The sequence below is a fragment of the Dipodomys merriami genome, unplaced genomic scaffold, assembly GCF_024711535.1.
Source record: "Dipodomys merriami isolate MVZ:Mamm:240054 unplaced genomic scaffold, mDipMer1.0.p SCAF_12, whole genome shotgun sequence".
In the NCBI taxonomy this organism is placed as follows: domain Eukaryota; kingdom Metazoa; phylum Chordata; class Mammalia; order Rodentia; family Heteromyidae; genus Dipodomys; species Dipodomys merriami.
In genome coordinates this window covers 46232791-46248169 of record NW_027202493.1, presented here as the reverse complement: position 1 = coordinate 46248169, position 15379 = coordinate 46232791, and the positions used below count along the sequence as shown (strand labels likewise).

The 15379-nt window shown below is 49.9% G+C and overlaps 1 protein-coding gene across 1 annotated transcript in view; it reads right to left on the bottom strand.

The window, feature by feature from the left end:
* Positions 1 to 15379, bottom strand: part of Csmd1 (CUB and Sushi multiple domains 1) — a 1029359-nt gene that overhangs the window by 336109 nt on the left and 677871 nt on the right. Inside the window, exon 7 of the mRNA XM_070015936.1 lies at positions 4032 to 4109. Coding sequence (XP_069872037.1) covers positions 4032 to 4109 — 78 coding nt within the window. The remainder of the gene's footprint in view (positions 1 to 4031; positions 4110 to 15379) is intronic.

The window sequence follows — 15379 nt, the reverse complement described above, 5'->3', positions numbered from 1 at the left end:
GTCCTCACAGGTTTCTGGGTCCTATTTCTAGAGTTCTGAGACGCCAGTGGGCACCCTTCCTTGTCGAGAAGAGATGCATTTGGGTGATTTCTGTGGCGGCCGCAGGCTGGTCCTCGGGGTGTGGCTCGGTGAGTGAACAGAGGAGGTGTCACTGGAGAAAAGCGGGGTCACCCCGTGCACTCCCTTCCAGCTGCACCGAGCACTGTGTGGCTCCGTCTTCAGATCACCATGATTTCTCAGCCCCTGCTGTGTCTCTGGCCCCTGATAAGCACTTGGTACAAAATGGGAACAAAATAGGCAAAAGCAGCCCTACTCATGATTGCATGTTGAAGGGGAGCAAGGGGGAAACGTGCATAGGGCTGTCTATGTGTGCAATGTGTGCAAAGACAAGTATTAGAATAAAGGAGAAAGTTGGAACCGAGCAGGTATCAGAAGACAGAGCTGTGAACGAGCCAGGCATGTGAAACTCACACAGCGCTGATGATGAGGTGAGTTTCATACATGGTCAGAAGGGATGGACAGACCGACGGGACTCCTGTGGAAGGACTGCTTCTGACAGAGGAGGGACGAGGACTGAGTGCAAGGCCCGCGTGTGTCCTTGGAAATGCTAGGGAGCCTGGACTGTCGCGAGGAGGCCGCACTGTGCAGCTACAAGAGTCAGTGAGGGTTGGTTCTGTTTGTTTGTTTTAGTGCCAGTCCAGGTGCTGGAACTCAGGGTCAGCAGACACAGAAGGTGGAGGCCCGGAGTGAAGATAATAAACCTCCCATCAGAGGTGGGTCACATCAACAGCTCTGCACTCGATGACCAGGACTGGGAGGGTTTGTCCCTGGGTTTCCCATGGCAGCTCTAGCGTTGGAAGTTCACAGTGTCGATGTTCTCTTCTGCTTGGCTTCTGTGGACATCAATTCACGAGGAGGAGGTTCACTTTGTGGCCTATCCCTGACTGAACCCACTACTGGGAGTAAGGAGGCTAAACTCCCAAGCTGCCTCAGAGGCAAGACATGACACAAGATGTAAGAGCAAGCCCTCTTCTCTCAGCAGATCAGAATGTACGCCATCAGGAAAGAGGTTCTCCACTGTACGGAGATGAGCCACCAGGAAGGGTCTCTGGGGTGGGAGGGAGCGGTGAGCCAGTCGGTTTGGAGAGCAGTGGAGACTCTGTACCTTGCAGAGGGGCTATAAACGGAACAACAGGTTTTTAAAATTTGTCCTTCTACATAATTATGTCTGTGGCAAAGGAAAAGCCCCAGGCAACTGGAACTACTGAGTGCCATTACAAAAGACAACCCGTGATCCATTGCTTTTCATTAGCAGGAGTGCTTATATGGGAGTGGGAATGAGTATTATTTTGCCTCAAGTATGTTTTTTAAGGTAGAAAAAATTGATCACCATAGAATAGGCAAGGAAGCCAACAGCAAGGAGGTGAATGTGATTGGACTGGGGGTAGTGTTCTCATAATATCCACTTGTCATTTCCCCAAGAGTTTATAAGGCAATACATCACATTGCTCAATTTCCCTACGCTTAAAAATGCAACTTGGTATTAAATAATGATCCAGACTCAACTTTCCTGCCCTGCGAGATGTAAACAGTTGTACGTAAATGTTCAATACCCAGCCTGTGCTGTCGATTTGTCCCCATGAGTTACCACGGATCAATACTGCATTTGTAAAGTCATTTGTGTTTAACTTTACATGGGGAAAAAATCTGCAGCTCAAAAATAACAACAAGGCTTTCCTTCGTTCGCCCCTGCATGGAAATTTGCTACTCTAGCCTGGTCTCCACGCACGAGGAAGGCTGCTAGCATGTCGCCGAGGAGCGGAGCGAGGAGATGGTGTCTACTACTGCCAACGTCTAAAACTGTGCACAGGCGCCTGCCGTCAGCCTTGCTTATGGCGGTTTCAGGTGTCCGGGCTGATCCTGCTGCATCAGCCCAGGCCTGCATGCTTCAGGGCACGGGGTCCAAATACGGCCAGGGTGTCCCGCCCCGTGAGAGGACTCGCCAAAGGATGAAAAGACCCCAAACAAACGGAATAATTCAGGCTTCTAGAAGGAGCAACGACGAGTGGTAAACCAAGGCAGCGCTGAAGGGGCTGTCAGCTGGCGCGGAACAGTTTTGGAATACTTCATTCTGCTTCACCAAAGTCCCAAGTTAGAGGCCCCTGTGGGACCGGAGAGACAGGCGGCTTGGGTTGAATCTGCACATGGCCAAGCACTGTGGGTGCCAAGGCCCTGTGGAGGGGCGGAAAAACCTAGAGACCAAACTGAATTGGATGTTGAGGAAAGGAATAGGCCATGTGAGGGCATGGCCGTTCACTACTGGTGGATAAAGAACCAAATCACCACGGCAGCCATGGAAATCCAGTGTGAGGAACAGCATGAAGAAAGAACGCAAAGGGTTTCCGTTCCAAGCTCTCGCTCTCTCTTTTCCTCTCCCTCTCTCTGGCTTGCTGGCTCTCTCTCCCCACCCACATGCTTATCTTGAATAGCTAAAATCATTAGCTGCGAGGCGCGGAGCAGCTGATGGTGGTGACTTGCTCCCTCTCTTCTGCAGAGCAAGACCCTGTGCTGCTGAAACCCACTGCTGTCTCGCTGCTTACACCAATCCGTCTTTCTTCCCGTGTGTGAAGCATTTCTCCTGGGCAGGACCCACTACACCTCCCAGATTGGACCGGCAATTTGCATCATCCTGGCTTCTCCACAGGACAATCCTGTGAAACGGGACACTGTTTTGATTACACAGATGACACTTAGGCTTGAGCAAGGTACCTACTTTCCTAGCCCGGGACCCCTGTCTCTCCCTGAAAACCTGTGTCCTGTGCTCCATGAAAAGCTCCATTTGTTTCTCACAAACACACCGTCTACAAAGTCACACATTTTATTTATAATACTGTTGATTTAGAAGTCTTCCATCCCTTTTCTTAATTCTCTGCAACTCTTCTTGAACAACTAGCCCTAATGCTTCATACTCTCAGGAAGCAGTACGGATCCCTTTCAACACCAAACCAGTCATTTATGTATTTTTCAATTCCTGTCCAGATGAGAAAGGAGAGGAGGAACACCCCCAGTGAGCAGGCTCAGTGTCAGAAGACAGATTGACATCTGATCGATCCCATATCAGACCCAGTATTCAGACCGTGAAAGCCATTGGCGCGATCAGAGGGGCCATGCCGAAATTTAGATCAGGATTCCCAGTCACAAAAAGTGATCTTCAAAGTGATGGCAAAACTGTGTCCACCACTCTACAGAATATCCTTGATCTATGATTTGACAGTGAAAATATGAAATCTGTAGATGTATAAACCAAGGCCCAATTTCCTTCCCACTACAGTTCAGTCCCATTTCATCTGAAGGACTTGGCTGTGAGACTCAAACGGAAAAAACAACAATGCATTCACAGAATAATGTTGGAGGGAGGCAAAGCTCAGGATAAGGGGTTAGGTTCCCGGCTCCCTCCAATGCTTACAGCAGGGCCTCGGTACCGACAGTGGACTAGGGTGCCTAGGCCAGGCAGGAGCCCCTGGAAGAGTGCTGTGGAGAAAGCAGAGCTAGATCCAGCAACATGACGTGGCTTTACCTGAGGCGAGGACAATCAAAACAGCTCATGGGTAAAGAAAGGATGAGAGCCGCTTCCTATTTAGCAAGTTCTCTCTAGTACCAGTGCGCGGGGCGGGGGATGAGCACGGACGGGGCCTGGCTGAGAGCAAGACATTGAGTTGAAAGAGGAGCCAGGTGTTCCTGTCCCCCGAGAAACTGGATGCTTCACCCCAGTATGGAGAGGACACTGGATGGCAGATCTGAGATACACGGAGGATATTTCCCCCAACACTGCCAAGATACTGAATCTCCTTTCTCCCAGGAACATGTGAAAAGTAGAAAAGTAGGAGTGGAAGTAAAGATCGCCCCGTACAGAATGGCATCTCTTGATCTGCTCTGCTCATACTCGCTTCCCTCTGAAATAGACAAACCCACCCTCAGCTAGAAGGGAAGTGAACTTACAGACACCTCAGCTAGAAGGGAAGTAAACTTACAGACAGAGTTCTTACGACTGCTGTCCTTGTTGGGTAGCATCTTGACTCCTCTCGACTTGAGTTCAATCGCCTTTTTCACTGAAAGAGAAAGAAAGAAAGAAAGCCATTAGCGGGTAACCCAAGGCGATTTTAAGAGGGTGGTTTAATCTTCCGGAGTGTTCTCTGAGGTCAAAGAGACACGGGAGGAAAGTAATGGAGCCAGCAAATAAGTAATGCCAGGTTGTCAAGCACAAGACCACCATGCACGGCAGCAGGGTCGCAAGCGACCAGTAGTCAGGGTGCAGTTTCCCCACACAGCCAAACCCGTGTGCCATGGGGAAGGGGAGGAAGCTCTCCCCAGGCGATCGGTGTGCCCTGGTGTGCAAGCACGCTGCACTCTCCGTTTCTGGGCAGTGAGGCTTCAGTTTCCAAAATTTGCTACGTGCAGGAAAACATTCGATACACATACAGATCATTTATTTATTCATTCATTTGCTCATGAATTCACTGAATCATTTCAGCTGCTGTGGTTCTTCCGGAATTTTCCCACCTACAGTCAATACAAACGGCACCAGGACCCTGCCTCACAGAGTCAGCCTTCACATTTTTATCATTACATTGACTTATCCATCTTTTCGACTCGGGGGACGGCATCCGTCCGGTACCCTGCTAGGAGAGCCACTCTCCAGCAAGGTCTCAGGTTCTCACTGTGAGTTTCAGAGAAGAGTCCGGCTCACCCTGCAGCCCTCAGCCCTCAGACCCCTTTGGTGTCCACCCCCTGTGGCACTGGGAAGACAGTGAACCGCCTTGCCTGAAGTGTAGTCTGCCGACTGAAATGAGTATCTGGAGTCGCTAGCACCGGCATCAAATAAAACCAGAAGTGTCCAGAAGTAGGGAGGCGCTCTTAAAAATGAAAACACAAGACAGGAGGAGGTGGGTGGGGGAAGGGTGGGGTTCCTGAGCCTGGCAGCTTCCGGTAGCTTCCCTGACTTCTCTGGGACTAGAGTATGACCGGCTGCCTTGCCCTGGGGAGACGAGGTGGAAGGAAGCCCCGGCAGGAGGCTCCTCACGGGTCAGGCTTCTCCTGAGGAGCTGCTTCAGCGCTTCGCTCCGCATTAGTTCCCCCAAACCACAGTGTGGGAGCCGGCCCGGGCCGAGGCTGGGCCTGCCGTCCCTCCCAGAGACCTCCCCCACCCGCTGCCCACTCCCAGGGCACAGGCCTGCAGCCTCCTCCCGCCCGGCCGCCCGGCCCAGGGCAGGGCTGAGCTCGCCAGGGAAGGGAGCTCTTCCTTTTAGTTGCGGCCTAAGGAAATTCACAGAGCCCACCACGCAAGCCAGACCCAGCTATGAACCGTCCACAGGCAGCCTGAGGAAAGCTAAACCCTTCCTATTTCTAATTCCTCTTTGTTCTTATTCTGAGTTCTAGAACAGAAGAGAATTACCTGCCATTTCATGACTCTTATTGAAAAAGTAATGAAAAGATTTTAAGTGCAAAGGGAAAAGGCAGTTTCCTCAAGCAGCTGTTCACCGTTTGCGGCGTCTAAGGCTTTGTTGGAGAAACCTGCTGGCCCAGGAGAGCGCGCAGGAAGTTGCTTCTGAGAAGGACTTGAATAACACTGACACCAGGAGGGTGTCCCCAGGGGACAGGGGACAAAGGCACTGAAACTACCAGCCAGCCCTTCAGTGGGGAGGTGGGCAGGGAGGGTGCTCAGGAAACGAACCACACCATAGCACCCTAGTAGGCTTTTCTATGGGTTGCCTGGACAGAGTCTGTGGACTATTCAGTTAGAATTAGAATTGTTGATGTTGAATGACTGGATTATTATTTTGTTGGAACATTTTTATTATCTTTAAGTAGTCAAACACCAATTCATTTGTGAACACAGCACCTCGTGCAGGTGGTGCTGGGTGGTTCTTGGTGGTGGGCCTTTCTCTGCTCACCTGGAGACGATCACCGTGTTCTGTTAAGAACTTCCGGCTCTGCATCCTGACTACCTCGTGGGTCTCCTTCACAACAGACTGCAAGCTCACAAAGCTGAGCAGTTTTACCTGACAAGTTCATCTTTACCAACACGGGTCTGAACTCACCCATAGTTTCTTGGTCACATAGTCAGCGAAAGTATTGTAATCATCCCATGGATCATTTTCATTATGGCTATCACGAATGATACTTTTTGGAATTATTACATACATTTGGCACTTTTTAGATGCTCCATGGCGTCCAGTTTAGTGTCACCGGTGTCCTAAGTTTCACTCTATTACCAAGGTACAGAGGTTGCAACCTATAGGCGGGTCACACCGTGAAGAGTCATACCTCTATGAAACCACATTTTACACTTCAAACACAGCCTACAACTGTACTGTAGGATACAATCCTGAAATAATTGCGTATTAGTAATCTATCTTCCTCTAAAGTTGAATTTTCCAGGTCTGGAATTTGATTAAGCAACATGAAAGCACCTTCTGTGCATGTGTGCAAGGATCACTGATTTTATTGCTATTATTAGGTAGTGGTACAGGGGTCAGGCGTGCATGTCAGGGAATGAGCACACCGCTTCTTGGACAAGGTCACCGTTCCTACGCTTTCCTCTGTTTTGCCTCTCCGGTCCTGCACACAGTGGCATAGTTCACAGTTCACATCATGTCTATTGAGTGCCATGAGTGCATTTGTTCACCCTCCGTCCGCCATTCCTGTTGTATGCTAATGGGAACAGGAAAAATTCACAATAAACATGTATATTAGTTACTTGATTATGTTAGTTACTAGATTAAATGTCTTCTGATGTCAATCCCATTAGAATGTGTTCTTTTCTGTCCTTATCTCTTACTCATAATCATCGAAGACCCTGGACACCACAGAAAATTGGAGGAAGTGTAAAAAATGAGAGAAAAGCAAAAGAAGATGAATAAACCCATTACCTAGTGACAGCAGGTGTTAAGACTTTTATGTATTTCTTTCCAATCCCATGTGTGTCATGAAAATTCATACGAGTATTGAAAAAGAGTCACCCGGGTCATTTTTATAGAACGAAAATAAAATTATGAATATGCATTTACTTTTCTTGCATGTCTTCTTGCACGACTTTCCTTAACAATACTCTTGGTAGAAGAATCACAACGCTTTTCATGTGGAGTTTGTTTTTCTGTTCTAAGTTGTTGCCGCTGACATTGCCCAGCTGGTCAAATCTGGGTTACGCTCTCAGAATGCATTCTGCAATCAGGATTCAGTGGTAAGGACCACCATCACTGAAGTGATTTCTAGAAAGGCCGCCTTGGCCACCGCCTGCCCCACCCCAGCTGTCTTCACGGATGCACTTTTGCCAGCAGCCAGTGGGTGCTCGCCAGAGGAGACGCTTACCAGGTCGTAGTTGGAAAGGCTTTCTCATTTTATCCTCACTTAAAATTCAGAATGCACTTACTAACTTATTCCGCAAGGTAAATCTTGTCACTATTGTCTCAAAGTTCGTACGCATTATTTCATGGGGAACTTCGTTGTTCCTGTCATAACCCTCTTTTTAAGTTGTAGAAATGACGTCAGGTTCTCCAGTGATTTGCACTGCACATTCCACACCTACGACTTTCCAGTTCCCATTAGCTCTTGTGATGTCCTTGAACACCAGCCTCAACGGGCAAGTCATCTCTGAGGTAGAGGAATCCGGAGACCAAATCTCATTGTACCTTTAAATTAGCAGGGTTTTTTAAGCTCTGCCAGTGTGACCTTTTGATTTGAACAGTCATGATGACAAAAGCTCCACTCTTGGGGCTGGGAAGGTGGCTCAGTGGTAGAGTGTTTGCCTTGCATGCATGAGGCCCTGGGTTCGATTCCTCAGCATCACATAAGCAAAATGAAAAAAGCCAGAAGTGGCGCTGTGGCTCAAGTGGTAGAGCGCTAGCCTTGAGCTGAAGAGCTGGGGGACAGCGCCCAGGCCCAGAGTTCAGGCCCCACGACCAGACCCCCCAAAAAACCACACAAACTCCACTATTTAGAGACAATTGTAATAAAAGAAATCACACACACACACACACACACACACACACACACACACACGTTTATTAACATGGGGATAATTGTGTTAAGCCAGTGTGGGGTGTGGGGAAGTGTAGATTCTTTACCAAAGGCTAAATTTATTTTATTTCTTATCTTTTATTGTTATTTTTATATTTTGTCAGTCCTGGGACTAGAACTCAGCACCAGGGTGTTGTCCCTGAGCTCTTTTGTTCAAGACTAGAGCTCTACCACTTGAGTCACAGAGCCACTTGCAGTTTTCTGGTGCTTAATTGAGATAAGAGTCTCATAGACTTTCCTGCCTGGGCTGGCTTTGAACCACAATCCTCAGATCTCAGCCTCCTGAGTAACTAGGATGATAGGTGTGAGCCACTGGTGCTTGGAAAGCTAAATATTTTAAATAGGACAATTTACTCTGTTCATCCCCTGTTTTCTTGATAAGCAAACTCTATTTTAAGAGTGCATTTTCCTGTGATTTATGTTTTAGAGTTAAGAATATTCAGTATTTACCTTGGAAAAAGGTTACTTTATTGCTGGACATAGTGGCTCACACCTGTAATCTCAGACACTAAACTAAAAGCGAAAGAATGGAGATGTGGTTCTCGAGGTGCAGCACTGGCTCTGGGAGAGGGAGACTCCAGGTCTACTCTCCACCGCTGTCCAGAGTAGCAAGGAAAATAAGTAAATGAATAAGGTTACTTTGCTCTGTGGTCATGTTTTGGTTTACTCCACAAAAGCCATTTTAACCCACTACCCTCCCCAAACAGAGGGAAGACAGAAGGAATCAGGAAAAGAGGGGATCAGGGAGAGAAGAGCGGAGGGCTGGGAAGTGTTTCCTCGGCGGCGTGCCCTCGTCCCTCGTTGTTGGAGGCTTTTCCACTGCATTCTCTCATCTCTCCCCCTGGGTAACCAGAGCCCTGCCAGGGGCAGAGCCGGGGTCCAGCCTGACCTCTGAGCTTTTCCACACTCCTGAGACACAGCATTGCTCTTTGTTCCTTTGGGTTGTGCGTGTTTGTTTTCTGTTATCAATTCAATGAAGGCTCCCGTCCCACGGATGTGGATCTAGTTCTTGCTCCAGCAGTGAATGCGGGAGGGAAGATGAGCGTTTGGGATGCGACTTGAACTCGGCCTTTCCGCTGCCTCCAAGAGGCAGTGTGCAGGGTTGGGGACGGGCTGCTGGTCCCCAGCGATGGGAGGGCCGGTGACACTCGGTGGAGTTGAAGGGGTGGACATCCCACAGTCCACTGCGCCGGCGCTCTCCGGACAGGGCAGCTCGGGCACGCTCAGGTGTGTGAGGGGCTAACGCTGTAAACAAGGAGCTCTACCATGCGCTGTGTGCTATGCAGAGCACACCGCACTGCACGGTAAACAGCTGGGCCTGGTAACACAGTTACTATGGTATGCATTTTAGTTTTGTTTTGGAACATGCTGTTTCTACTAGTAAAAAATGTGCCATTACATAGATCATCAGGTTTTACAGCATTAGCCTTGTGCTTCTCCTGTTCACTGCATCTCTGTTCACTGAGTCTCCTGTTCACTGCATCTCTGTTCACTGCGTCTCTGTTCACTGCGTCTCTGTTCACTGCATCTCTGTTCACTGCGTCTCTGTTCACTGAGTCTCCTGTTCACTGCGTCTCTGTTCACTGCATCTCCTTTCACTGCATCTCCCACTCACTGCATCTCCCGTTCACTGCATCTCTGTTCACTGCATCTCTGTTCACTGCATCTCTGTTCACTGAGTCTCCTGTTCACTGCATCTCTGTCCACTGCATCTCCTGTCCACTGCATCTCCTGTCCACTGCATCTCTGTTCACTGCATCTCTGTTCACTGCATCTCTGTTCACTGCATCTCTGTTCACTGCATCTCCTGTTCACTGACTCTCCTGTTCACTGCATCTCTGTCCACTGCGTCTCCTGTTCACTGCATCTCTGTTCACTGCATCTCTGTCCACTGCATCTCTGTTCACTGCATCTCTGTCTACTGTGTCTCCTGTTCACTGCATCTCTGTTCACTGCATCTCCTGTTCACTGCATCTCTGTTCACTGCATCTCCTGTTCACTGCATCTCTGTTCACTGCATCTCTGTTCACTGCATCTCTGTTCACTGTGTCTCCTGTTCACTGCATCTGTTTACTGTATCTCCTGTTCACTGAATCTCTGTTCACCGCATCACCTTTCACTGCATCTCCTGTTCACTGCATCTCCTGTTCTCTGCATGTCTGTTCACTGCATATTCTGTTCTCTGCATGTCTGTTCACTGCATCTGTTTACTGCATCACCTGTTCATTGCATCTCCTGTTCACTGAATCTCTGTTCACCACATCACCTTTCACTGCATCTCCTGTTCACTGCATCTGTTCACTGCATATTCTGTTCACTGCATGTCTGTTCACTGCACCTCCTGTTCTCTGCATGTCTGTTCACTGCATGTCTGTTCACTGCATCTCCTGTTCACTGTGTCTCCTGACAGTTCCACTGTGACATTTACACAGGAGAAATCACCTGAGGACACTTGAGAGGGATGGGCCCATGTCATCAAGTGACTGAAGACTGAATTACATTGTGGATATAGGGACTTCAGGAACACAGGAAAGATGATAGACCTCCCACCAGAGTTTGTTGAAGAGCTGCGGAGAGCTGTGCTCATCGGAATGGTCCTGCCGTAGATCTGTCTGGTTCTCCGGGACACCAGAGCCATTGCATCATCCTGTATCAAACACGTGTGGGCTCATGCTGGGCATGCTCTGTGCACTCAACATACGGTAGGTTCTCTGTGCTGGGCAGCAAGCTCTTCCTGTTTGCCAGCCCCCTCTCTGTTAGTAGGGGACTTCTTCTGTCTGACGCTGAATGGGCTGCAGGGTGGTCTGTCGGGTTTCATCGGCATCCTGGGCTTCATTGTGTGTTACCTGGCAGGTGAATGACTCCCCTTCAGCTCCGGCTCCTCTTCTGCTTAATGAAGATAATTATCCCCTGCTGTCCATGTTCCTGGGAAGATTAGGGAATGGGCCACCTCCCACCTGTTTCTGCAAAATACGTGGGAAAGCTGGGAATGGGGGTGTCGCATTCACCACAGGTGAAGGCGTAGGTCCCCCAGCCGGCGCTCCCTCCGCCACCCAGCATCACCTCGTGCGGCAGGCTGGGGAAGGAAACCTGCCCTCCACCCGAGCCAGGCCACTTCCTGCCAGCCTCTTGTCCTCTGAGACACTGCCATTCAGTGAATCAGTGAAGTTTCCAGAAGGAAAGCCCTCCTGCTTTCTCCATCCACAGAAGTGACTCCGTTGCTCAGGCCTCAGCTCGGGCATTCACAGCGGGAGCCCCACCTGCCGGTGAGCACAGCCCTCTCTCTCTGCTCATGCAGCCTTTCTGTCCCCTCTGGGGCTGGGCATTCACGGGGCTGACCTTTCACACAGGGAGGGCATCTCACCCAGGGGAGGCTGGCAGCATCGGCGCCAATGTGTTTATTCTTCACCAAAAGAATCGCAGAATGTTGCTGTGTCCTGACCCATGGAGAGGCTGAAATTATGCCTGGTTGCAAGCATGTGAACCATGGCGTTTATTCCACGAGCAAAATGGTGAAGCCTTAGGGACCGGGACTGCTCCATGCTTGCCTGCTGGCAGGGCTGGGCCTCGGGACAGAGCACGGAGCTGTGCTCGCTGGCAGGGCTGGGCCTCGGGGCACAGAGCACGGAGCTGTGCTCGCTGGCATGGCTGGGCCTCGGGACAGAGCACGGAGCTGTGCTCGCTGGCAGGGCTGGGCCTCGGGACAGAGCACGGAGCTGTGCTCGCTGGCAGGGCTGGGCCTCGGGACAGAGCACGGAGCTGTGCTCGCTGGCAGGGCTGGGCCTCGGGACACAGAGCACGGAGCTGTGCTCCCTGAGCTCACTTTTCTCCCCTTTCCCTCCCGCAACCTCCCCACAAGTTGTACAGATCATTTCCAACATACTGTCTTGTGAGTCTCACTGTCACATTGGTTCACCCTTTGTACTTTGTCTCACCATTTTATTATTCCCCATTCCCTTCCCTAATTCAGGAAAGTACCAAAGTCAAATACAGTGACAACAAGGGATAAACCATAGGGAAACACACACACACACACACACACACACACACACACACACACACACACACACACACACACACACACAGTACATTAAAAACAACAACAACACAAAACCTTCTTGTGTCCATGTCTTGGAGTTCATTTCGCTTAGCATCATCTCATATGGTCATATGTACGTAGCTATTGAGCTATTCTGCTCATCTGCTAGGATTATCCTAGACATATACTAATGATTATAAATGAGGGAAACCATGGAACCTATGTTTCTTTGGGTCTGGCTTACTTCCCGTAATAGGATTTTTTCCAAGTCTTTCCATTTCCTTACGAATGGGGTGGTATCATTCTTTCTGATGGAGGCATAGAATTCCTCTGTGTGTGTGTGTGTGTGTGTGTGTGTGTGTGTGTGTGTGTGTATCTGTCTCTATATCTATCTATCTGTCTATCTATCTATCTATCTATCTATCTATCTATCTATCTATCTATCTATCTATCTATCTATCTATCTATCTGTCAATCATACTTTCTTGATCCATTCATCTACTGAGGGCATCTGGGTTGGTTCCATATCTCAGCTATGGTGAATAATGATGTGGTGAACAATGGCTGTTCTGTCCTTCCTTTTTCCTGAAGTCAGCTCTTCTGGCTGGGTCTGGACGGGTGGGTGTAGGCTTTGAGGGGCGAGGGCCCTGAGTGGAGGCCGGCTGGGTCTGGACAGGTGGGTGGAGGCTCTGGGGGGTGAGGACTGTGAGCAGAGGCTGGCTGGGTCTGGACGGGTGGGTGGAGGCTTTGAGGGGCGAGGGCCCTGAGTGGAGGCCGGCTGGGTCTGGACAGGTGGGTGGAGGCTCTGGGGGGTGAGGACTGTGAGCAGAGGCTGGCTGGGTCTGGACGGGTGGGTGGAGGCTTTGAGGGGCGAGGGCCCTGAGTGGAGGCCGGCTGAGTCTGGACAGGTGGGTGGAGGCTCTGGGGCGTGAGGACTGTGAGCGGAGGCCGGCTGGGTCTGGACGGGTGGCGCTGCCCCTGTGCCTGGAAGCCCGGTGTCTCTGTGCTCAGCAGGCAAGACATGCACATTTAGCCTTTGTGTAGTTTCTTTCTAAATGCTAATGACTTTCCATTTATACTTGTTTCTTCCTGTGCCACTTTTCCTTTAATTACTCTTCTTTTGTAAATAATGTGATTTTTTGATGACCACCCTTCCCCCTCCAAATTTTGTGAAAAGCTTCATTAATTTTTATCAAATAACATATTAAATCAAAGTTAATGTGGTGGGAACAAAGGAACAGAATTGCAATATTTTTTTACAGGGAAATAATGAAATTTCTCTCAGAATGAGCAGCCATCTCCAGCTATTTTGAGGAATCAATTGCAGGGAATCAGCTGGAGGAGCTGGATGGAGGGCCTGGCCAGAGTCAATCAATGCATGCCACCCTCCAGGGGTGACACCCGTGCCAGGCGGCAGTCTACAGAGACGCCAGGAGACACACACCTTCCAGCCCGCACTTCCTACCCACCCTCAGAACGCTCAAGAATCTTTGCTGGGAACCAAGTGCTAGAAAGCAGATTTTGTATGTGCACACATGGAACTTTCCTAACAATAGGCATTCTTAGATTGAAAGCAAGCATAGGAGCTGAGGAACTAACACAATAACGGAACTGCTAGCCTATTAGTTGTAGGAACGTGTTTACTCTACAACGAGGTAGGTCTAAAGACATTTTCTAAGGAAGGAAGACACTAACTTTTCTCTGACTTAAATTTTTTCCATATTTCTTGCCAATATTTCCAGTATGCCATTGTTAATCATTCACCATACAAAAGAAACACACAGGAAAACTTCCCTGTTAGTGATGGTCCAGGCAGGACATGGATGAACCGCAGCCTATAGACTTCCCTAAAAGAGCTCTTCTGTGTTCTTACTTCCGATGTTGCAAAACAGCACCGTATGTGGGCCATGTTCCAAACAACTGGAAGAAACAGGTGCATGCATGATATGTGCGATGAGTAAGATGAGAGAGAAAGAAAGAGAAAGAATAAGGGTGTGCAGAGAAGGAGGGCACTCTGGACATGCTGAGTTTGACTGGTTCCGGGGGACACTGAGCCAGTCCAGGGGCATGGGCTGGGAGCATCCCTCAGACTTCTGGACAGGCTGGCCCACAGAAGGGCGCTGCCTCTCATATCCAGCTGCCGCTCCGCTCTGGTCTGGTTTGCAAATGCACATGCTTGGGGTGCATGTCATTGTACCCTTCCCGGGCTCTGGTGATGCCACGCCCTGACCCCGTGATGCTGCCTGCTAGATGCAGGTGGCTTCCTGCCTTTTGGAGCGGCTTCCCCGTCTTCCTGGACTCTGGCACTCTGCGGCCCTGAATCAGCTCTCACTCTGCATGCTGACCCCTGTAGTATCGTCTGAGGTTTCTGGAGAAGCCAGTCCGTGGGCTGATTCACTCTAGGTGGGCACCCTGGACACTGACAGCAAATCTTCAGAGCAAACAAGTCCTCCAGAATGGCTGCTTCCCACGCTCGGTTTGCATGGAGTGACTGGTGCATGCGTGGGAGAGACAGCCCCGGGCTGGGCCTGGTCACAGGTGGGCAGCACCTGAACGGTATTTCTCAGGGCTCAGGCTCGCTTCCAAGCTTCCGGGCTTCTCCAGGCTTCCTATCCTCCCAGACGCTCAGTGTTTCCAGTGTACAGACTTTTCCTGGGTCCACACACACAGGAGTTGGAGTCCTCGGAGCTGGAGATGCTCACCTTGTGTGACAATAGGAGCAAAAGCACCATCTGCGTTGAGTCTTTGTTTTTCTTTGATGTGCACATAAAATATCAAAGCAAACACGTGTGTGTGCTTTTCTCCTTGAATCTGTTGTATGTCTGCTGTTCAGGGCATCACACAGAACTTAGAGGCCCTTAGATTTTCTTCAGGTCAAAATGCACTCAGGGTTTTCCTAATGTTTTCCTAACACCGACGCATTGAAAAGGAGTTGGGTTGGAATTTGAATAAACTAAAACAAACGGTTTTGCGGTGGGCCATTCGCTGGCATCTGGAACCTGTCTCAAGTTGGACAAGCACCACCGCCACCTATTACGCAACATGTTCCCATGGTGCCAAGGGGGGCTGTCACCCTACCCAGTTAGCCACCCGCGACGCCCACGCGGCCAGCCTCCTGTGACGGAGGCCTAGAGGCCCTCAGGGCAGCGGCCTGCCCCGGGAAGCTGCGCGCCGCGTCTCGGTGAGACTTTGGAACTCCGTCCCAGACAGACTGCTTATAAGTAGCTTCAGTCTCTTCAAAGCCCTTTGCGCCTGTCCTGCCTC